This window comes from Hippocampus zosterae, chromosome 1 (genome assembly GCF_025434085.1).
Source record: "Hippocampus zosterae strain Florida chromosome 1, ASM2543408v3, whole genome shotgun sequence".
NCBI lineage: Eukaryota > Metazoa > Chordata > Actinopteri > Syngnathiformes > Syngnathidae > Hippocampus > Hippocampus zosterae.
In genome coordinates, this window is record NC_067451.1 from 35,103,025 (window position 1) to 35,127,867 (window position 24,843).

Here is a 24,843-nt window from a genome sequence, read left to right on the forward strand (position 1 = left end):
GACAATTCAAAACATTTTTCAGGCGGGTGTCATTAGTCAAAATCTTTGTCAAAATTCATGGCAACACTCCTGGCCCGACTGTTCTGTAATTTAATATTAATGTAAATATTGCAATTGTTCAAAAGACTTTGATATACTTATACTGTTTCTATTGATAAACAGTATATTACTATTCTGGTGTCAAAAGTGTGTGTGCATATGTGGTGCCTGATGGCGATTGGTTTGTGGATGAGGAGGGGTGCATTGCTCTTCCAAGCCTCACACCGTGTCTCATTATAGAATGACTTCTACGCAATGACAAGCAAAAACAAAACAACAAAAAGAAAATTAAAAAAAAAAAATCAATATTCCATCAGCCACACTGATAATGGAGTAATAATAAACAATGAGGACTCCGGCTGATAAAGCGATGCTCCGCACGCCAACGGTGGCTAAGCATAATTGGTAATCATGGAACTGCACTGCCACGGGCCAGCAGGCGCTTGTTTTTTTGCAATCATGAGACACCACTGGTTGCGCCTCAACAATCTGAATATGTCGAGCATCTTGCTTGTGAGAATTCCCCTCCAAAAATTCCCTTTCGAGTGACGATAAATTGTGGGGAAACCTGGAAGGTCAGCTTTTAACCCATTAAAAAAAAAAAAAAACTGGTTTCAAATGACTGACTATCATTTTCAGGTGAAATATAAGCTATTGTGGTCCCTATCATGGGATGTTTACGACAAATATGTAGTTGAACACACTAAATTGTGTGTTAGTGCGCATGGTTGTTCGTCTCTGTGTGCCCTGCGATTGGTTGGAAACCGGTTCAGGGTGTCCCCCGCCTACTGCCCAATGACGGCTGGGATAGGCTCCAGCACCCCCCGCAACCCTAGTGAGGATTAAGCGGTTCTAAAAATGGATGGATGGATGTAGTTGGTTGACACAAGCTTTAAAACTCCCCATCGATGCCACAAGATGTGAGCACAGCATTTTTTTCCGATTAGATGAGGCTCTGGCCGGAATGAATGAAGCTCGTTCCTTCACTTAAACATAATACATTTTATTTATAAGCACCTTTCAAAATACCCAATGACACTTTATATTCAAAAAAAGAGCAATAAAACCACAGTGTCACGTTGTGCACGAAGCGATAGGTGCTTCGCGCACAACAAAAAATAAGGAAGTGGATCCCCGAAATGCAGACACCAAACAAGGTCTCCGTAGCAAAAGGGTTTAATATACAAAAATTCGCACCGACAAAGTAGTAACATAAAGTGCTGGTCAAAACAAGGACCAGAGGGCACAAAAACAAGTAACAAAAAGCGCTTGCACAAAAGGCAAGGGGGGAAAATAAGAATCGCGAAGGCAAACAAAAAACTATGTAACCACTACACACAAGCGAGAGCCAAATCACTTAGTGATGGGTCCAGCGACACCGATGCATTGACACATGCACCGGGCTCACAGAGCAAACCACGTGTCGATGCATGTGCTGGCTCATTACGTCACGTGATTGACACGTGAACTGCGTTGACACAGTCCAGGCTTCTAATTGACACACCGGCTGCGTTGACACAGTCCAGGCTTCTAATTGACACACCGGCTGCGTTGACACAGTCCAGGCTGCTAATTGACACGTGAACTGCACCGGTGCAGTTTAGACTGCATCGGCTGCTTGGCACAGTACAGGCTGCGCCACTTAGTACAGGGGGCGTCGACTCAGTGCAGAGGGCGTTGACGCAGCAAAAGCCCGCCGCACAGTGTTTATAAGGAAGTCGTTTGGCGACACAATGCCACCTGCCGAAACAAGCCAGACCTCACTCACGCTCGCTTGTCGAAGTTCGTGTCAGTGCAGACTTCGTGTTCGTGCCTTGCCTTCCTTGCCGATTATGGAGCAGAGACGCAAATCATCCGCCGTGTGGGACCATTTTGATGTCCCGGAGAATAAGGTATTATTTATTTATTTATTCAAATCGCCTTCTGTCGCCGAGAGCCTCTCGGCGAGAGGCACTCGCCGAGTGCCTCTCAGATTATTGACATGTGTTGTACCATTCTAATCCGAATACATTTCAAGGTAACTCTTAGTTACTTCTTATTCACATTTCATTACAGGTGAAATGTCGAATTTGCCGGGTCGAATTGTCATACACCAACAGAAGCACCTCCACCATGCTGAGGCATTATCGGGCCAAGCATGAGAATGAAGTTCGCGATACACCCGGTATTACGCCAGGTATACAAACGTTCACTCATCTTTTCACGGTTGCTATGTTGATGATTGATTGACAATCAGTAATTATTGGTTGACTCTCCACTCCATGTTTGACAATCAAGGTTCCAGGAAGCAGCTGTACTGGAAGGACCAACACACTTCTTTCCCAAACCTCTCCCACCTCGCAAAGGAGTTCCTTTGTACGCCAGCCACATCCGTCCCTTGTGAGCGTGTGTTCTTCACAGCAGGAGAAATTGTTTGTAAAAGACGCAACAGGCTGAAGTTTAAAACATTGGAGCATCTTATTTTTCTCAATAAAAATGTGAAATCAAAGCCCACAAGCATCCTCATTCAAATGATCTTCACATTATTTGAACACATTGAATGTTGCAAAATGAATGCATGGATGTGAATGATATTGTATACACTTCATCAAATCGATGAATGACCTTATGAAAATGTCTTGGAACAGTTGTAGATGCAAAACCGTGCTGGCAGCTACATAATAGATAATAAAAGAAAAATATCCCAAACCATAGGGATCCTCCCAAAACTAAGGATGTGCTGAATAAGAAATCCTTGTACACACTTTTATTACTTCCATATTTGACCTATTGTGTGGAAATATGGGGAAATGCCAGTAAAACACTGTTTTAAAACTACAATACAAAGCAATCAGAACAATCACTGGCTCCAAATAGACGGAACCCACAAATCCACTGTTTATCAAATTAAACAATGAAATCTCATGACCTGGTTGACTTCAAAATCGCCCAATTAATGTACAAAGCACACAATAACCTCCTTTGCCAAAACATCCAGAAGCTTTTTAAAATTCGAGAAAGTTGTCATAATTTAAGGGGTACTAACCTATACAGAAAAATCCAAAACACGAACAAACATCACGCAAAGGAGTGTATCTGTAATAGGTGTAAATCTGTGGAATGATTCTGAAAAGGACCAATAAAATGAGTAACTCTCTTGCTGAGATTAAAAATGAATTTGAGAGTAGTATAAGACAACTACACAAATCAGAATTAAGCTAATAAATTCGATAATATATTAATGAAATGTAGCATCCATTATGAATATGAGAAAATCGACATATACTTGTGCTCCAATGAGTATGTACTGTATATACAAACCTAAAGTTGTAAAAATGTATAAGTACAGCATACATAAGGGTAAAAGCATTTGTTGATATGTAGACTTTCTTTTCTATTTTGAAAAATGATCAATTCATATATAAGAAGGGGTAGGACTCTAGGGTTTTTTTTACTTCTTTCTACTCCTTTGAACACATATTTGTGATGATGACTATTTTCTTTTCCTTTTTTTATATCTTACCTTCACTTTTTGCCAATTTATTACCGAATTGTATATTTTATATGTTCAATATACAAAAAAATTATCAGTCAGTAAAGTCTGTTGAGTGGGTTGGATGCAGGGATCTTGAAGGTCCAGCAGGTGGCAGTGGTCAGTGACACAGTATCAGCACAGTATCAACACAGTGTGTCAGTGTGTCGACACGCCTCATGAGGCCTCATGGACCCATCACTACAAATCACAAACTAAGAACCATACTTACAAAATACTGAGCAGCGAGAGTTCAAAAAGCGAAACACGATGAGGTCTGTAGCAATAGCAGTCAATGAGCAAGGAAGTAGCAAGGCGAAATTCAATACTCCAGCGACATGTGCATATCAGAGGGCTCCTTAAAAACAGAGTGACTAATCATAGATTGGCAGCAGGTGTGCACAGAAGTCCGCTAATGCCACCTGCTGGCCAGACTGACACAGAACCGTGACACACAGATACACATACAGTAGTTCCTGTGCACCAAGATGCCACAGAGTCTTAACATGTCGGTGAGACACTTTTGTCAAAATACCGCAAGGATCAGGAATTATTGACCCCGTTTTTACCCTCTTTTCAAGCCTCACTAAATTAATAACGTTTTTTAGGGAGTAGTCACTGCTTAATATAATGGTCTTTTTTATGTTATACCCTCAAATTAAAGCATATTCGATCTGTTTGATCTGTCGGGATTATAATGCTAACCTAGTGGTTTAGGAGTACACACCAGTAGGCCCATAGAATTTATGCATAAAATCATGATGCAAAAACTTCTAAACTTCAATAATGTTGAGCGCTTGTCTCATTAAAAAGGGTTGGAACACATTATTTGCATTATCATTAATTTCAATAGTGACAAATGATTTTAATGTTTTATATGTTTAAATATGAGTATTAAGATAAAAAATGGAATGCCAAAAGCCATGCAGGGTTGGGCGGGGTTGGGGGGGGGGGGGGCGTCATCTCTATCGGGATGATGAAAGGGCTGCATGGCTTTAAAAGCGTGGGAAAGACAACTTTAGGATATATTTTTTTTCTTCTAAAGTCTATGACGAGTCGTGACACGAACTGAAGCTATTTGGTTTCCTGTCTTGTGCAACTTTCCAAATTGCAGAGAGACCAAAGTTCTGCAGTTTTCTTTATATTTGTTGCTCGTGTCATATTTGACAAGCTCTCGCTCTTCAGTATCCTCAGGACAAAAGAGGAGCATTCACTAATTCTGACAAAAAGTGCGGAATTTCAATGCATGGAACGTGATGCCAGGCAAAAACTTGTAAGAAACTGGAGATCTTCTTCATTGAATTTTGGACACTTTTATGGCTCTTTGACAAATGGCATTGCTTCCCTTTCTTCAAACTCCCTTTTTTCAAACTCAAACGCTCTCTTATTTTACTTGGTGGATTGTTCCTGTCCGCCTAATTGATGAATGGATCATTTTCATTTTCGGTTGTCAGCACTTGGATCAAATGAAATGTCGCAACAAACAAATCACAAGGGCTCACATCATGACTGTTTGTCACCAACTGTGTAACTTTTGGATGCATTTACACCGCAAGTCTAAACACCCACATAATTCTGTGCATATGATGTTTTATACATCTCTAATACTATTGATACATATCTAATAATATTGAGTGTTCGATACAACTGTAATGCACCATGTCTACATCAAATGTTTTATACAACTCAACAATATAAGATAATTCAATCCTATTTAATGTTCTACACAGTTCTAAGGCACTGATAGCTATATCACGTTCTGTAATAGACCACATTTACATCATAATTAAATATGCTCTCCATATTATGCCATATTTCCATCTCATTCAATGCTATATACAACTATAATGTGCAATTTCCACATCATATGCCCATTACAACATTACAATAGAACTGTATAAACAGCACATGGATGAAATGTTTCATATTAAAATCTGCTCTGTCTTTCCAACTCTAGTATACCAAATTTACATCATATTTAAGGTTTTATACCACTCTAATGTACCCTATATCAATCTCAGAGAAATCGAACATGGTCATATTTCCATCTCATATAATATGACAACTATAATGCACAACATCAACATCACATGTTCCATACAACTCTAATTCACATCTACAACACATGCTCTTTCCAACTTTTATAGCTCCATGTCTACATCTTACATTCAATACAACTCTGAGAAGCACCTTATTTATTGTTCTAACTCTACTACACCATAACAACATCATCCTTGATGTTCTACACCAGGGGTGGCCAACCGGTCAGAGACTAAGAGCCAATTTTTTTTACTGTGTTACTGCAAAGAGCCACATCGCGCACATGCACGACAGAGATGTGTTCCTCGAACCAGTCCTCGGCCTTGGCGTCAGAATCAAGTCCTTGGTCTTTGGCCTTGGGAGTCAAGTCCTTGGCCTTGGCCTCGGATTGCCGGTCCTCTGACACAATGAGGGATTGGAGCCTCGAAGCCCCTGTAAGAGGACTGCAAAATTTGCGAAGGAATTTAATAAATTCAGTCCAAGGAAACCCATATTGATGGATTAACTCTGGCACTTTAAGAGGGGCGGGTCTGCAACTGACAGGTAACAGTTAGCGCAAGTATAAAGAGCGGCATCACAGTTAGTTTCAATCACGGTTTGTTCCGTTTGTGATCGGCAGTTTAAATAGCGTGAAAAGCCTTTCTGTAACAGTGGTTTATTTTATTTGCACAGTCGTCACATTTGTGCGGTGGCACTAGAATGTTTGTTTGAACCAAGTAATTTGCGTTACAGCTGAAGTCAATAAGGTCGGCAGTTCACTTCTGGGTTTGGCCGTTGGGATTTGGAGTCCTTTTGCTCGATTCCAGTTATGTTTGCTGAATGCTTTCTCATGTTTGGAATCATTCATTCATTCATCTTCCGTACCGCTTGATCCTCACTAGGGTCGCAGGGGGTGCTGGAGCCCATCCCAGCCGTCTCCGGGCAGTAGGCGGGGGACACCCTGAATCGGTTGCCAGCCAATCGCAGGGCACACATAGACGAACAACCATCCACGCTCACACTCACACCTAGGGACAATTTAGAGTGTTCAATCAGCCTGCCATGCATATTTATGGAATGTGGGAGCACCCGGAGAAAACCCACGCAGGCCCGGGGAGAACATGCAAACTCCACACAGGGAGGCCAGAGCTGGAATCGAACCCCGTACCTCTGCACTGTGAAGCCGATGTGCTAACCACTGGACTACCGGGCCGCCCTGTTTGGAATCATGAATATTGATAATACTTAGTACATACAATACAATTAAAATCACGGTTTATTTAATTATTTATTATTATTATTGTGAAGTTGAAGGTATTAATGAATGTAGTATTAGTGGTAGTGGTAATAATAGTAGTACTCAGAGAATGGTTAGAGATTCAGCCATCTCGTTACCTCTGCGTCCCGCGACCTAGACGCATAATTTTCCCACCGGACGCATAGTTCCAAACAATGTGCGTTTTTGGGACACAAGGAAATTTCTCTGTCAAAACAAACAAACAAACAAAAAAACTACAGCAATCCTGAGGATTTCACAGTAACAATCGTAGCGTGTCGTTTCCGTGGCGTCATTTTCACGATACCGAAAAATAGTTGAATTATAAAAGTCACCGCACTTGAATTGACTGTGTGATCCACGCGATTTCACTGGGCCTGTACGTGTGTTTGTGATGTGATGTGGCGTGTGAGTGTTTCTTCTAATTTACTTTTGTTTTGTTTTGTTTTCAGTGTTGGGGATCGGTGGGGGGGGGGGGGGGGGACACAACAGATGACGTTATGTGTGCATGCAGATTGCTATTTTAGTCCGCAAACTGAGGAATCGTGCGGATGAAAGTTTGAGATGGTGGCGAAAAAAACCTCGTCTACTACTTACGATATATAAGAAATGGGAATGCTTGTCTAATTTTTCGTATGAATCGTCCAAAGGGCGTATGACTAAACTCACCTGTGACGTATGCACAGAACGCGAGAACGAAGTACGACGCGAGGCACGATTACGAGGCAAATTGGTCATTAGATTTGTAGGCTAATCGCTGTGAAAAATATTATGAAACAGTATTGGTTATTCTATGATTTGCTGGTTGTAGCATGGTAACTTTATTAATAAAACATTCGTCACAAGGTGTAGTAATGCTAATGTTAACTGTTGGTAGAACTAATGATGACGTGTGTTCAATTCTTTCGTCAAATTGATCATAGATTACACATACATCATCTCGGGAAGAGGATGTCAAGCCACATCAATACTTACCTGTATTAATGATGACCAGTCAATTAATCTTTGCAGTGTGAGATTGGAAAAATACTCTGATGATGCCACATGAGTACACCAGTTTTTGATCCATTTATGTTTTGGAATAAACCTGGAGTACACAGCTGCTGATGTAATGTTCATTGTTAATGCATCATTTTCAAACATTGACCCTTGAAACATTATACTTTTGAGTTTCTGAATTCTTGATTATCAATATCAGTCAAAATAGAAAAATGGTTTCCCATGATGAACGTTTACGTGGTTTCCCATTGGGTAATCCGACGGAACCGAAACACGGTTACCGTGAATTTCCGAAATCCTCAGGCCTGATACTGAATTATTTAAATTTTTGCAGCATTTGTTTATCATTGTATGTATATGTTGTTGTTTGTGTTATTATCATATGCAATTGAATAAGTAGACCCTTTCAGAATTCGAAATTTGGGACTCTCAATGCATAATGGGACTCATACTTTTCTGAGTCCCTGGGACTCGCTGCCGGTAAACTGTAAAATTATCACTGAGAGATTACCGCTTTTTCTGCAGTCAGTGATTGACTTCTATGCAAAGTCATTTCTCAACTTGTGTTCCGTGCCACGTCATGCCTGTTGAGTGTTGATTTACTTCATATTAAGAAACTACTGCACTAAAACATTAATTCATAAATGTATACCATATGGGCGGCCCGGTAGTCCAGTGGTTAGCACGTCGGCTTCACAGTGCAGAGGTATTGGGTTCAATTCCAGCTCCGGCCTCCCTGTGTGGAGTTTGCATGTTCTCCCCCGGGCCTGCGTGGGTTCCCTCCAAAGTTCCAAAAACATTCGTGGCAGGCTGATTAAACACTCTAAATTGTCCCTAGGTGTGAGTGTGAGCGTGGACAGTTGTTCGTCTGTGTGTGCCCTGCGATTGGCTGGCAACCGATTCAGGGTTTCCCCCGCCTACTGCCCGGAGACAGCTGGGATAGGCTCCAGCGCCCCCCGCGACCCTAGTGAGGATCAAGCGGTTCGGAAGATGAATGAAATGAATGAATGTATACCATATGATTTTTTTTCTCAGTATAAAAGAACACATACCCTGACTGTTCTACTCTTTGTATGAAAAAAACACTTCATTCAAGCGTTAGGGAGTGCAAAGGGTTATGATGGAGGGGTGTTGCAAATCATGAAGACCTGCCAAGTAGTATGATAACATTGTTTTATACATGTCCTCAGCTAGGCCTCAGTTTCAAAATCAGTCCTTGGTCTTTGGCATTGGCCTTGGAGGCAAGTCCTTGGTCCTTGGCCTTGGAAAATTTCTCAAGTCCTTGGCCTTGGCCTTGCCCCGGAAAATTTTCCAAGTCCTTGGCCTTGGCCTCGGAGTCAAGTCCTTGGCCTTGGCCTTGGCCTCGGGTTGCCGGTCCTTGGACACAACACTGATGCGTGCGAGTGCATGCACACACACACACACACACACACACACACACACACACACACACACACACACACACACACACACACACACACACACACACACACTCACACACACACAAACACATATACACTGGCACGCACACGTGCGCATACGCAGGCACACACAGACACCGAGAGACGGAACTTCACTGAACACGAACGAAATTGAAACGCACAGACATACGCCCCCAACTCCTATTTTCTCTTCCCAATACTTGCGCTCGACTTGGGACCAGTCCACTGGCTCCGGGTCGATCGCGATTGAAGTATTGGGCACCCGTATTCTTAAAGCTGACTATCTTAGCGCTTAGCGCTGAGCACCATTGTTTGCCCGTCAGCGGTGATTAAGTTGTCATTTGATTGGTTGCCCTGTATGGCAATCAAGTAACGGAATTGACGATAGGCTGATGTAGTTAGTTCTGTGTATTTAGAGCCGTTGTTTGAATTGCAGCTCCACGGTGGAGGCGTTTTCGACGCTTGTCATGTGAAAGCCCGTGAGCCGCATTAAACCAGTCAAAGAGCCGCATGTAGCTCGCGAGTTGCTGGTTGGCCACTCGTGTTCTATACAACGCAAATTTCACAAATGAAATCATACTTGGTCTGTGTCCCTTCAATGTAGCCTACTTAAATCATAATCTCATGTTATGTATTCTCCAATTCTCTCATGTAACTCCAATCTACCCAATTTTCGTCAAGGATTGGACAAGATGGTTCAAATGTATAATTACCATCCATCCAAGCATTTTCTGATTCGCTTTTCCTCACAAAGGTCATTGCGCATGCTGGAACTCATTCCGGCTGTCTTCGGGCAGTAGGCGGGGGACGTCCTGATCTGGTTGAAACCAATTTCAGGGCACATAGACGAACAAACATCCGTGCTCACACTCACACCTCGGGATGATTTAGAGATTGTACCATTAACTTGCCGCACATGTTTTCGGAATGTGGGAGGAAACCGGAGTACCCGGAGAAAACCCAAGCAAGCACGGGAAGAACATGCAAATTCCATACAGGAAGGCCTGAGGCGGAATCAAACCCTGCACCTCTGCACTGTGAGGCTGACGTGGTAACCAGTCATCTACCGTGCTGCCTGTATAATTTCAGTACCATTATTTATTATTTACATTTTCATTTGTAGGGTGGCCGGGTGGTCCAGTGGTTAGCGCGTTGACCTCACAGTGCAGAGGTACCGGTTTCAATTCCAGCCTCCCTGTGTGGAATTTGCATGTTCTCTGTTTTTTTTAATTCATTTTTTTTATTGATTCATTTATTTTTTTAACACCTTGTGATGGGAAGATAAATACTGGCGTAGGTGTACATTTCGAGTTCAAAATGCTCCAGGGAGCATCATGTTGATATTTTTAGAGGATGAATAACAAGGTTAGCGTGCAAACATGTACCCGCAGATTCAACACAGAAGTCAGATCAGTTTCAAGTATTTAGTCTTAACAAGTTGTGAACTTATGACATTGTAGTCCGGAAGGTGTTGTTTGTTGCTCCGCTGCAGGCTTGTCGAAAGCCAGCAGACTGGAACTAACAACAACTCTGAAATATTTATGTTCCATGAGGTGTTGCATGCATCTGTGCATGTGTTTGTTTGTGTGTGTGTGTGTGTGTGTGTGAGTGTGTGTGTGTGTGTGTGTGCGTGTGTGTGTGTGTGTGTGTGTGTGTGTGTGTGTGTGTGTGCATGTGTGCAGAGGTGATAAAAGCATTCACACTCCGTACACCGTTTTGTTTGTTTTCTTGACAAAAGTAAAGATTTATTTAATATGATATTGTGGAAACATTATGTCATTAAATTTGTTTTTTTGTTTTTACAAAATAATTACTTTACCAGAATCGAATTGGAAAATGACTCTCCAACTTTCCGAATTTTTAAACAGAAAATAGTCAATTTTAAGAGGAATAAAGTTGTTTGCTAAAAAACGAAGACATAATATCACAAGGAAAAAAAAGTCGTAATTTTACAAGAATAACTGCATTTTCTGTTGATTTAGTTTCAAAAGAGAAACTGATTTAACGAAGCTTGTGATGTCCATGAATAAAAATGTTGACTTTCTTTCTCATGTTTTCTTCTTCAGCATTATAGGTTTTTTTCCCCCTCAAAATAGCCTCACCATTATTGTAATATTGCAACGTTCCCGTGAGTGGTTCCTTAAATCTCATTCAAAATTTCTGCACAAACCACACATTTGTGCTTTACTCCATTTTAAGAATTGTGTTTTATTTTTCTTCTGTAATTTTTGGAGGGTAGTGTTTGTTTTTCGCATTTGTGGAGTCGCAGTCATCGTTGCTTCCTTTTGTTTGGGACGCAGAGCTCCCTTTAGTGCTTTTATGGCCAAGAAGCTTGTTTAAGAACAGAACAACTCAGCTGAGGACACACTTTGTGTTTGCACGGGCCATAAAGTCAACGAGGGCCATGTCCATCCTCCCTGCAGCTCCGGCTTCCTCTGAGTGGGGTCTCCCTGCTGCATTATTCATGCCCACCTTCTTCAGTCAACATGGTATCACTTGTTGACCCAAAATCTCAAGTGACCAAGAAACACATGAAGACATTCAAAAGAGAAGTACAGTCCAAGTGTCTTGAACATATTGTCACAATAAATCTACTTTCCTCATTGAAAGGAATGGAGATGCTATGAATCGGTTTCAGTCTCTCCAAATATCCCTACAAAATTGTGAAATACTGTAGTTCTCTAAAATTTTAACGGTACTTTATAAATCATATAGAGGGTGGGACGGTGGGTATATGGTGAGCACGTCGGGCTCACAGTGCAGAGGTGCAGGGTTCGATTCCAGCTCCAGCCATCCTTTATGGAGTTTGCATGTTCTCCCCATGCTTGCATGGGTTTTCTCCGGGTACTCTGGTTTCCTCCCACATTCCAAAAATATAAACAGTATGTCGATTGATCACTCAATTGTCCCTAGGTGTGAGTGTGAGTGCGGATGGTTGTTCGTCCATGTGTGCCCTGCAATTGGCTGGCAACCAGTTCAGGGTGTACCCCTGCCTACTGGCCAAAGACAGCTGGGCTAGGCTCCAGCATGCCCCAGGACCCTCGTGAGGATAAGCGCAATAGAAAATGGATGGATGGATGAATGGAAAACATGTAGAAATAACATTGCTAAATAGAATTTAAACAATTACACTGTTTGCGCATTATTGTTCTTGCATTGTGACTTCTTCTAGTATGCACAACTTGGCCACGGGGGGGCAATATAAGACAGTCTTGAAGACAAAAAAAAAAGAAGACTTTTATAACTATTGTAATTGACTTGGTAAACTACAGTAACTCGGAGTATATTGGAAATCAATTTGAATCATACAATTATGTTGGGTTTGAAAGATCGAATCAGACCAATCGAATCGTTCCACTTTAAAATGAGCCAATCCTTGGATCGTATCCACCCCATTTTTCGAGATACCTATAGAATTGTCTTTTACAGGAGAGATGCACACTCTTAACCTGACCATTAGTTGTTTTTCACAAAGGACAATACAAATACACCTGTAAGTCTTGTTATATTCTATCTGTGTTGATGCACCATTGGTGTTTGGAGGGCTGTTACTTAAACGGCGATAACATTGCGATTATTGATGTTGGTTTTCCCATCCTGTCTGGCATTTTCTATTGTACAGTATGTTAGTGTTACACTTCTCTTTGTTTCATGTTTAGTTTGTCAGTAAACGACTGTATCAGGATTAGTTACTATTCACAGGAAAAAAAAACATTAACCAAATTAACCATTGCAGCATATAAATCAAATAATTACAGGAAATTAAATAATACAGAGGTAAAACGAACAGTTGTTCACAAAATAAGTGAATGATGAAATAAACTATTAATTATTAAAAAATTAAAAACCATTCGTGTCAAAAATAAATTGCCCATAGAATGAAAGAATGAATGAAATTGGCCAAGGAATAAAAAATGGTGGTTTATAGGTGCTGAATTCATAAATCATAATTATTTGGAAATAAAGAAAATCACTGGTGAATTAAATTGTTAACATCATGAATTGGGAAATTAAATTAACGTAAATAAGTAAAATAGGTTCAATCCAGTTACTTCAGATTATATATTTCAGTTTTTTATTAATTAATTCATGTACCATTTGCATTCATTCTCATTTTAATTATTCAATAATTTTTTATTTGATTTATTTGTAGTTTATTGTTTTATTTCATTCCATTATTTCTATTTCAAATATTCATTTCACATGATGAAACGCACCAATAGAAAATAATAATTTAAACTTTATGACACGTTTTTGTTAGTTTAATTTTGAACAGATTTTCATGAACAAAAACGTTTTTGTTGTCATTTACTGATGATGACTCTCTAAATGTAGCTTTTAAGCTCATTATCGAAAAAAGATGCACACACTTTCCATCATTCTCCTTTAAACAAAGCAGAATATGAAAATAGTGTTAAAATCGAGCCTATGTTGCCATCATCCCCCTGGTGCATTGGATTTTTTGGGGGGCAAGGGGAGCTGTTGCTGGTTCTTTGCGTGACCTTGCCACAAATGGTCCAATTATGCGAGGTACAGCGGCGGGCTGCACGCATTCTTTGCTTAACCTTTCAGGCTGACTCCCCCCCACCCCCTCTTCAACACACACACACTGCCAGTGCACGCTTGACTACGTGCGTACGTAGTCAAGCGTGCACTGGCAGGGGGGGGTCAAAGTTCACTGCACACTCTGCTGGGTCTGTTAATTTTTTTTTCCTCCAATTTGGTGGCTTAACGTTCGCCGCGGGGGTGAAAAGACGGCTAAGCACTCAGCTCATCATACAGGTGCCGTAAAAATGCATCATAAAGCTTTGTTTAGCACAACAGTGAATCCAGACAAAAGCAACATGGTGCAAAGGTCTGTTGCATCAACCCAGCCTCGGGAATGTTTCACAAAGCACAGTTGTTCATGATTATGCTGTTTTGCATTTGTGCCTCTCTACTCTGCTCTGACGTATTTGTGTTCACAGGTCACTGTTCGTCTATGTGTGCCCTGCGATTGGCTGGCGGTAACCGATTCAGGGTGTCCCCCGCCTACTCCCCAAAGACAGCTGGGTTAGGCTCGAGCACCCCCTGCGACACCTTGTAAGGATAAAACGGATCGGAAAATGGATGGATGATTCGAGTTCTTATTTTCATGCGGACACTTTTGTAAAACTTAAAAAAAAGGCAATACACAGTTTATATGACAATCAAATGCAGAACGACAAACAAACAACTGCAGACCTCATTGGCCTCAAATAAGGTCAGCGTTTATGACTTATGAGATAAAAGTTTTAAAAAAGGCACGTCTTGAAATTGGATTGCTGATTGGAAACATTTATGTGTCTGCTAGAAACAAATCAGTAAGAGTAAATGTATATTTTCACAGCACAGTAAATGTTTATAGCAAGCAACTGGAAAGCCCTCAAGAGACTGCCGTGTTCAGAGCTGAAAACGCAATGGTTTGCTCAAGATTTATATGATGTTTTTATAAAGTCTCTCCCACCAAGCCGAGCACAACTGATGGCTAACATTCACTTTTGTGATTCAATATAGCTCGACTGTGTCTTAAAAGAAGCAGTTTAGGAGTTGTTTACCACAGCAACTGGGCTAACACAGTCCCAGGCACATCTTTTATTATTCAAAATTGTCATATTGAAATTGTCCAAATATATGTCAGAATGCTTGGTTAGATGGGGTCAAAGGTTAAATAACGCAAGATATTCCTGAGTATACTTTTTTTTTTCATCTGACGATCTCGCCTTTACTGACATTCACTTTTAACTCGGACCACACCAAACAATCTGTCAAGATCATGCTTCCAAGAAATACATTAGGATAATCTACCAGGGTTGTCTTTCAAATGAACCTGTCATTTGGGCCTTTGTTGATTTTGACCAAAGAAATGACCCTTAACACAAGCCTGCCGGAAGATAGTCATTCAGGATAATCTTTTAGACACATCCAACCATCGGGCCATTACTGACTCACTCTTGATACATCACATACCAAAGGAAAATATTTTCGAGTAATCTTTCCAAGACATCCATCATTTAAAATTACCCTTTCTGCTCTCACCAAAAGATATTCACTCAGGATAATCTTTCGGAGACATCCATCAATCTGGCCTTTATTGACTTTTATCGGAAAAATTACTCTTAACACCACGTCTCACCAAACGATAATTGCTTAAAATATCTCTAAGCGACAGCTGATAATCAGGCTTTTGCTTTAATCTTAAAAAAATAATTATATTCTTCACACACCCCACATCATATTATAATCCTACCGACTGCTGTCAGGCTGATGAATAAAAAATAACAATCATAATAATAATAATAATTAAATGATATGAAGGAAAATTGTAAATATTACTGCGATTTATCCATTTGTGTTCATATTGTATTTAATTGAAAGATGTTTGTTGTTTTTTTTTTTCTCTTTCTCCTTTCTTCTTTCTACATACATTCTTGCTGCTGGAGACTGTAAATTTCCCCAGTGTGGGACGAATAAAGGATATCTTATCTTATCTTATCTTAATCACTCAGGATACTGTTCCCAATATATCTCTCAGTAAGACCTTTATTTATTTTAATCAGAAATAAATATTTACATACTCCGCACGTAGAATCAGGCTTAAAATCACCCCTAATTGTTGGTATATGTGGAAAAACTCACATCCCTTACCACACGATCTGTGCCAAATAAATCATTCAAAGACATCAATCATGCCTTTCCTGACCCTGATCACGAAAAACATTTCTTGAGATATCCCACGCCACACAATCATTGCTCGCGATAAGACATCCATCACTCAAGCCTTTTGCTAACTTTAAAATGGAAGATGGCTAAAATACTGGCCACTGGTATCGATACAGGATGTGTGTGCACCCCACTTAATTGAGTATGTCAACTGCAGTGACCTTTATAAAAAAAAATATTTAAAAAAAAAATCCTCATCTCACCCCTCGGGTGGTGTCCTTCCCTCATTCAGCTCGGGTCCTCTACCAGAGGCCAGGAAGCTTGAGAGTTCTGCGCAGTATCCTTGCTGTTTCCAGCACTGCACATTTCTGGACTGAGATGTCCGATGTTGTTCCCGGGATCTGTTGCAACCACTCATCTAGTTTGGGGGTCACTGCCCCGAGTGCTCCGACCACCACAGGCACGACTGTCACCTTTACCTTCCAGGCTCTCTCCAGCTCCTCTCTGAGCCCTTGGTATTTCTCGAGTTTCTCGTGTTCCCTCTTTCTGATGTTTCCATCATTTGGGACCGCTACATCCACTACAATGGCTTTCCTCTGCCCTTTATCTATGATCACGATATCTGGTTGGTTCTCCATTACCATATTGTCAGTCTGGATTTGGAAGTCCCACAGGATCTTTGCTCTGTCATTCTCCATCACCTTTGGAGGTGTTTCCCATTTTGACCTTGGGGTTTCCAGTCCATACTCCGCACAGATGTTTCGGTAGACTATGCCAGCCACCTGGTTATGGCGTTCCATGTAGGCTTTCCCTGCCAGCATCTTACACCCTGCAGTTATGTGTTGGATTGTCTCAGGTGCCTCTTTGCACAACCTACACCTTGGGTCTTGTCTGGTGTGTTATATCTGGGCCTCGATGGCTCTGGTGCTCAGGGCCTGCTCCTGAGCAGCCAGAATGAGTGCCTCTGTGCTGTCCTTCAGGCCAGCCCTCTCTAGCCACTGATAGGACTTCTTGAGATCGGCCACTTCAGTTATGGTCCGGTGGTACATCCCGTGTAGGGGCTTGTCCTCCCATGATGGTCCCTCTTCCAGCGCCTCATCTACTGTTCGCCATTGTCTGAATCTTTCTCCGAGTACGTCATCTGTTGGAGCCTTCTCCTTGATGTATTCATGGAGCTTGGATGTTTCATCCTGGACAGTGGCTCTCACACTCACTAGTCCCCGGCCTCCTTCCTTTCGGCTTGCGTACAGTCTCAAGGTGCTGGATTTGGGATGGAACCCTCCATGCATGGTTAGGAGCTTTCGGGTCTTAACGTCCGTGGTCTGAATCTCTTCCTTTGGCCACCTTATTATTCCTGCAGGGTATCTGATCACTGGCAGGGCATAGCTGTTTATTGCCCGGGTTTTTTTTCTTGCCATTGAGCTGGCTTCTTAGGACTTCTTAGGACTTGCCTCACTCGCTGGAGGTATTTGGCCGTAGCCGCTTTCCTTGTTGCCAGTTCGAGGTTGCCATTGGCTTGTGGTATTCCGAGGTACTTGTAACTGTCCTCAATGTCTGGTATTGTTCCTTCAGGGAGTGAGACCCCTTCAGTGCGGACTACCTTTCCTCTCTTAGTCACCATCCGACTCAAGCCCGAATGACATCCCGATGTCGCTGCAGTAGATCCTGGTCGTGTGGATCAGGGAGTCTATGTCCCTTTCGCTCTTAGCATACAGCTTTATGTCATCCATGTAGAGGAGGTGACTTATTGTAGCTCCATTTCTGAGGCGGTACCCATAGCCTGTCTTGGTGATTACTTGGCTTAGGGGGTTCAGTCCTATGCAGAACAGCAGTGGGGAGAGTGCATCACCTTGGTATATGCCACATTTGATGGACACTTGGGTAAGTGGCTTGCCATTGGCTTCAAGTGTGGTTTTCCACATCCTCATCGAGTTCGCAACGAAGGCTCTTAGGGTCCTGTTCACCTTATACAACTCCAAGCATTGAGTGATCCATGTATGTGGCATTGAGTCATAGGCTTTCTTGTAATCAATCCAAGCTGTGCACAGGTTGGTACGTCGAGACCTGCAGTCTTGTGCGACTGTTCTGTCAAACAGGAGCTGATGTTTGGCTCCTCTGGTATCTCTACCAATGCCCTTCTGTGCTTTGCTCATGTATTGATCCATGTGTCCACTTATCTTAGCCGCAATGATTCCATGAGCTTCCATGTTGTGGAGAGACAGGTTATTGGCCGATAGTTGGATGGGACCGCACCCTTTGAGGGATCCTTCATAATCAGGATAGTTCGCCCTTCGGTTAGCCATCCTGGGTGAGTCCCATCCCTCAGCAGCTGGTTCATTTGTGCTGCTAGGCGCTCATGGAGTGCTGTGAGATTCTTTAGCCAGTAGGTGTGGACCATGTTCTCTTTCCATGTGGCCTCATTCTCTTTCGTGTACCGCTTTAGGCAGCTGGACAAGGCTTGGAGCCTTTGTTTGGCAGTTTCGAGTGCTTCAGCTATGGTCATCTGGATGTACCTCTCGGGTATCGGCCTTTTCATCACACCTCTCTGGGCCTCCATCAATTGACTCACATCTTTCCGGGCCGCCTTGATCTTCGCCTCCAACCGTCTTTTCCATGGTGGGTAACGTATCTCATGGCTTCCATGGTTGCTCTTATAGCCCAGAGTCTCCAGGATCACTAATGCTGAAGCGTATATCAGCTCATTGGTTTCTGTGATCGTTACGGTAGGGATCGCCCTCAGTGCTGCATTCATACTTTCCATGAGACTTTCAGATGGTACTTCACATAGCCGTTGTAATCGGTTTCTAGGTTGCCCAGCTTTCATTCTCGCCATGATCTTAGCTTTCAGGTCAGTTGCTGCCTCGCTCAGCATTTCATTCATTGGGGCTGGCCACCCAATCTCATCATCTGCATTCATTGGGGCTTGCCTCCCAATCTCTTGTATGACCTCCTCCTCTGATCTGGCAGCCTGGGGCCCTTCGCCATGGAACCTGCGTTGTACCTCATCAATCTCAAGTTGTGACAGCAGTTGCCGTTTGTGGATGTTGGAACACTGAGTTACTAGTTGTTTCGTGGTCAACCGTGACTGTGGGTTTCGAAGTAACCATTCAGCCCACATTCTCTGCATGTAACCCCTCTGACTAGGGTTGCTTGAGTAGTACCATTCCAACAGAGCCATGTTATCGCATCTCGTCCATCTTTGTTCCAGTAGCCCATTTTTCATAAAGGTACTCTGGTTCCCCAGCATCTGACGCAGACCTTGTTTGGCCGGGCGACGTCTGAGCCGGCATGTCATTCCTTTTATTGTCTCTCATCATTGTATGAGGTAGGCATTAGCGTGAAGGAGCTTGCCCAAGGACCCACACTGGATGGTGTTATGTGCTCATTTTTGCCCCCAAGCGGGATTCGAACCACCGTCTCCTGTATGCCAAACCGATGCCTTACCAACTGAGCTATCCAGCCGCTATATATATATATATATATATATATATATATATATATATATATATATATATATATATATATATATATATATATATATATATATATATATATATATATATAGATAGATAGATAGATAGATAGATATAGATATAACGATCCTGATCATGAAGGATCCCTCAAAGGGTGCGGTATATATATATGAGCCGCTATATATATATATATATAGCGGTAGAGGACCCTCTGGTAGAGGACCCGAGCTGAATGAGGGACGGACACCACCCGAGGGGTGAGATGAGGATTTTTAATTTTTTTTATATGTATATATATATATATATGGAGCGGCTGGATAGCTCAGTTGGTAAGGCATCGGTTTGGCATACGGGGGGACGGTGGTTCGAATCCCGCTTGGGGGCAAAAAATGAGCACATAACACCATCCAGTGTGGGTCCTTGGGCAAGATCCTTCACGCTAATGCCTACCTCATACAATGATGAGAGACAATAAAAGGAATGACATGCCGGCTCAGACGTCGCCCGGCCAAACAAGGTCTGCGTCAGATGCTGGGGAACCAGAGCACCTTGATGAAAAATGGGCTACTGGAACAAAGCGGAGATGGGCGAGATGCGATAACATGGCTCTGTTGGAATGCTACTACTCAAGCAACCCTAGTCAGAGGGGTTACATGCAGAGAATGTGGGCTAAATGGTTACTTCGAAACCCACAGTCACGGTTGACCGCGAAACAACTAGTAGCTCAGTGTTCCAACATCCACAAACGGCAACTGCTGTCACAACTTGAGATTGATGAGGTACAACGCAGGTTCCATGGTGAAGGGCCCCAGGCTGCCAGATCAGAGGAGGAGGTCATACAAGAGATTGGGAGGCAAGCCCCAATGAATGCAGATGATGAGATTGGGTGGCCAGCCCCAATGAATGAAATGCTGAGCGAGGCAGCAAGTGACCTGAAAGCTAAGATCATGGCGAGAATGAAAGCTGGGCAACCTAGAAACCGATTACAACGGCTATGTGAAGTACCACCTGAAAGTCTCATAGAAAGTGTGAATGCAGCACTGAGGGCGATCCCTACCGTAACGATCACAGAAACCAATGAGCTGATATACGCTTCAGCATCAGTGATCCTGGAGACTCTGGGCTATAAGAGCAACCATGGAAGCCATGAGATACGTTACCCACCATGGAAAAGGCGGTTGGAGGCTAAGATCAAGGCGGCCCGGAAAGATGTGAGTCAATTAACGGAGGCCCAGAGAGGTGTGATGAAAAGGCCGATACCCGAGAGGTACATCCAGATGACCATACCTGAAGCACTGGAAACTGCCAAACAAAGGCTCCAAGCCTTGTCCAGTCGCCTAAAGCGGTACACGAAAGAGAATGAGGCCAGACGAATAAACAGGCTGTTCGCAACACAACCTGCGAAAGTGTACGCTCAGTGGCAGGGTCCTAACAACAGAGCTGACCCACCAAGACTGGAAACTGAAAGGTACTGGAAAGGCATATGGGAGAAGGAGGTTGCACATAACAGCAGTGCACAATGGCTGGTGACCCTGAGAGAGGAGCACAGCAACCTCCCTGAACAGAACCCGGTTACCATAACAGTGGCAGACATACAGGAAAGAGTCTCAGATATGAAGAACTGGACAGCACCAGGCCCGGACATGGTCCACACCTACTGGCTAAAGAAACTCACAGCACTCCATGAGCGCCTAGCAGTACAAATGAACCAGCTGCTGAGGGATGGGACTCACCCAGAATGGCTAACCGAAGGGCGAACCATCCTGATCATGAAGGATCCCTCAAAGGGTGCAGCCCCATCCAACTATCGGCCAATAACCTGTCTCTCCACAACATGGAAGCTCATGTCAGGCATAATTGCGGCTAAGATAAGTGGACACATGGATCAATACATGAACGAAGCACAGAAGGGCATTGGTAGAGATACCAGAGGAGCCAAACATCAGCTCCTGGTTGACAGAACAGTTGCACAAGACTGCAGGTCCCGACGTACCAACCTGTGCACAGCTTGGATTGATTACAAGAAAGCCTATGACTCGATGCCACATACATGGATCACTGAATGCTTGGAGTTGTATAAGGTGAACAGGACCCTAAGAGCCTTCGTTGCAAACTCGATGAGGATGTGGAAAACCACACTTGAAGCCAATGGCAAGCCACTTACCCAAGTGTCCATCAAATGTGGCATATACCAAGGTGATGCACTATCCCCACTGCTGTTCTGCATAGGACTTAACCCCCTAAGCCAAGTAATCACCAAGACAGGCTATGGATACCGCCTCAGAAATGGAACTACAATCAGTCACCTCCTCTACATGGATGACATAAAGCTGTATGCTAAGAGCGAAAGGGACATAGATTCCCTGATCCACACAACCAGGATCTACAGCAGCGACATCGGGATGTCATTCGGGCTTGAGAAATGTCGTCGGATGGTGACTCAGAGAGGAAAGGTAGTCCGCACTGAAGGGGTCTCACTCCCTGAAGGAACAATAGCAGACATTGAGGACAGCTACAAGTACCTTGGTATACCACAGGCCAATGGCAACCTCGAACTGGCAACAAGGAAAGCGGCTACGGCCAAATACCTCCAGCGAGTGAGGCAAGTCCTAAGAAGCCAGCTCAATGGCAAGAATAAGACCCAGGCAATAAACAGCTATGCCCTGCCAGTGATCAGATACCCTGCAGGAATAATAAGGTGGCCAAAGGAAGAGATTCAGACCACGGATGTTAAGACCCAAAAGCTCCTAACCATGCATGGAGGGTTCCATCCCAAATCCAGCACCCTGAGACTGTACGCAAGCCGAAAGGATGGAGGCCGGGGACTCGTGAGTGTGAGAGCCACTGTCCAGGATGAAACATCCAAGCTCCATGAATACATCAAGGAGAAGGCTCCAACGGATGACGTACTCAGAGAATGTCTCAGACAATGGGGAACAGAAGATGAGGCGCTGGAAGAGGGACCATCATGGGAGGACAAGCCCCTACACGGGATGTACCACCGGACCATAACTGAAGTGGCTGATCTCAAGAAGTCCTATCAGTGGCTAGAGAGGGCTGGCCTGAAGGACAGCACAGAGGCACTCATCCTGGCTGCTCAGGAGCAGGCCTTGAGCACCAGAGCCATCGAGGCCCAGATATACCACACCAGACAAGACCCAAGGTGTAGGTTGTGCAAAGAGGCACCTGAGACGATCCAACACATAACTGCAGGGTGTAAGATGCTGGCAGGGAAAGCCTACATGGAACGCCATAACCAGGTGGCTGGCATAGTCTACCGAAACATCTGTGCGGAGTATGGACTGGAAACCCCAAGGTCAAAATGGGAAACACCTCCGAAGGTGGTGGAGAATGACAGAGCGAAGATCCTGTGGGACTTCCAGATCCAGACTGACAAGATGGTAATGGCGAACCAACCAGATATCGTGATCATAGATAAAGGGCAGAGGAAAGCCGTTGTAGTGGATGTAGCGGTCCCAAGTGATGGAAACATCAGGAAGAAGGAACATGAGAAACTCGAGAAATACCAAGGGCTCAGAGAGGAGCTGGAGAGAGCCTGGAAGGTCAAGGTGACAGTCGTGCCTGTGGTGGTCGGAGCACTCGGGGCAGTGACCCCCAAACTAGATGAGTGGTTGCAACAGATCCCGGGAACAACATCGGACATCTCAGTCCAGAAATGTGCAGTGCTGGGAACAGCAAGGATACTGCGCAGAACCCTCAAGCTTCCTGGCCTCTGGTAGAGGACCCGAGCTGAATGAGGGACGGACACCACCCGAGGGGTGAGATGAGGATTTTTTTTTTTATATATATATACTGTGTATATATATATATATAGCCAATACCTTTCTTATGCTGTCAAGACTCAGCATTATTGTAATCATAAATGCATAATGCATAAATGCATTAAGATGGATTGACACATGCATGAGGATTTACTCGGGTAGAAAAGGTTGGAAGGCGGGCATAGAAGTTCAGGAAGAGTTGTCACCTCCAAACACCATCTGCTGGCGTGTGTGTGTGTGTGTGTGTGTGTGTGTGTGAGTGTGTGTGTGTGTGTGTGTGTGCGCGTGTGTGCGCAGGAGGAGGCAGAAGTGTGACATATGGCCTGTGAACCTTCTCGCAGAACAAGATGGGGGCAGTGTTAGTGGGGCGGCAGTGTTGAATGTTCAGATTCCGAATCGTCATAATCTTTTGCTTCCTTTGTTGACATCTTGCGTATGGTCTTGTTGTTGCCATGACAATGGCCTGGATTACCCTTGTTTTTATTTTTTTCAATTTATCATGCCCTTTCCTCTGCCTAGTTCTACTACGCGCCTCTACTCACTTTTTTCGTGAAACCTTTATAATATGTACAGCCACAAACTTTAACTGACATTCTAAAATTCTTAAACATTGTCAATTTTAACGGCTGGCCACAATATAATAGTGTTAAACAAAAATAGAGTAAAGCTGCTACTATGGCGGCCTGGGAGTCCAGTGGTTAGCACGTTGACCTCACAGTGCATAGGTACTTATTGGGTTCGATTCCAGCGCCGGCCTCCCTATGTGGATTTTGCATGTTCTCCCCGCACCTCCAGTTTTCCTCCCACATTCCAAAAACATGTGTGGCAGGCTAATTCAACACTCTAAATCAGCAGCGGCCCTGCCCGCCTCCACATTTGGTCCGGTATTTTGATGGAGGATATTTTTGGCAAAGTGCACTAAACTATGGAAGAGTTAGACCTGGGCTGGTCAAACCTGGGCAGCAATACAACTGAGTATGTTGGGCGTGTCTCAGGGGTCTAGTAGGACGCATGAACCGGGAGATGGAAGAACGCATTTTCAAATTCACTGACTAATTCACCAGCAAGCACTGTGCTGCAAAGTATTGACTTGGGATTCTGTCACGAAGGTTGTGTTGCCATGCATAAACGTCATCAGAGCACAGTTGATTATTATTTATTTGATAAATCATGTAATTTTTTTCCTGGCTTTATTTCTTTGAAGAAGAGGGTTGTTTTGTTATTTATTTAATTCATATTGTTAAGACAGTATTTATTTCCTGACTTTTGTTTTGTGAAAAAAATCCAGTAAAAGTTATTTGATTTTGTGTGGGTTTCTGGAAGACAATGAATTTTTATGTTTAGGTACTCTTGCAGTCACACTTTTTCTGTTACAAACTGACCCCACCCCCCCCATTGGAGAAGCGAAAAGTTGTGTTGAGCATCACAGGAAAAAAGTTTGGGGACCACTGCTCTAAATTGTCCCTCGGTGTGAGTGTGAGTGCAAGCGCGGATGGTTGTTTGTCTCTGTGCACTGCGATTGGCTGGCAACCAGTTCAGGGTGTCCCCCTGCCTACTGCCCGAAGATAGCTGTGATAGGCTCCAGCACCCCCCCAAGACCGTTGTGAGGATAAAGCGTATC

The 24,843-nt window shown here is 43.3% G+C and overlaps 1 protein-coding gene and 1 long non-coding RNA gene across 2 annotated transcripts in view; both read left to right on the forward strand.

Annotated features, from left to right (window-relative positions):
* Nucleotides 1-1,666: 1,666 nt before the first annotated feature.
* On the forward strand, nucleotides 1,667-2,687 carry LOC127597805 (uncharacterized). Its single transcript, XR_007961766.1, has 3 exons — nucleotides 1,667-1,931; nucleotides 2,095-2,215; nucleotides 2,317-2,687. It is a non-coding gene; the product is annotated as an uncharacterized LOC127597805 (long non-coding RNA).
* Nucleotides 2,688-22,210: 19,523 nt separating this feature from the next.
* LOC127597481 (uncharacterized) overlaps nucleotides 22,211-24,843 on the forward strand; it is a 258,570-nt gene continuing 255,937 nt past the window's right edge. The window contains exon 1 of the mRNA XM_052060533.1: nucleotides 22,211-22,700. Within this exon, the coding sequence (XP_051916493.1) occupies nucleotides 22,434-22,700 (267 nt within the window). The 5' untranslated portion in view covers nucleotides 22,211-22,433. The remainder of the gene's footprint in view (nucleotides 22,701-24,843) is intronic.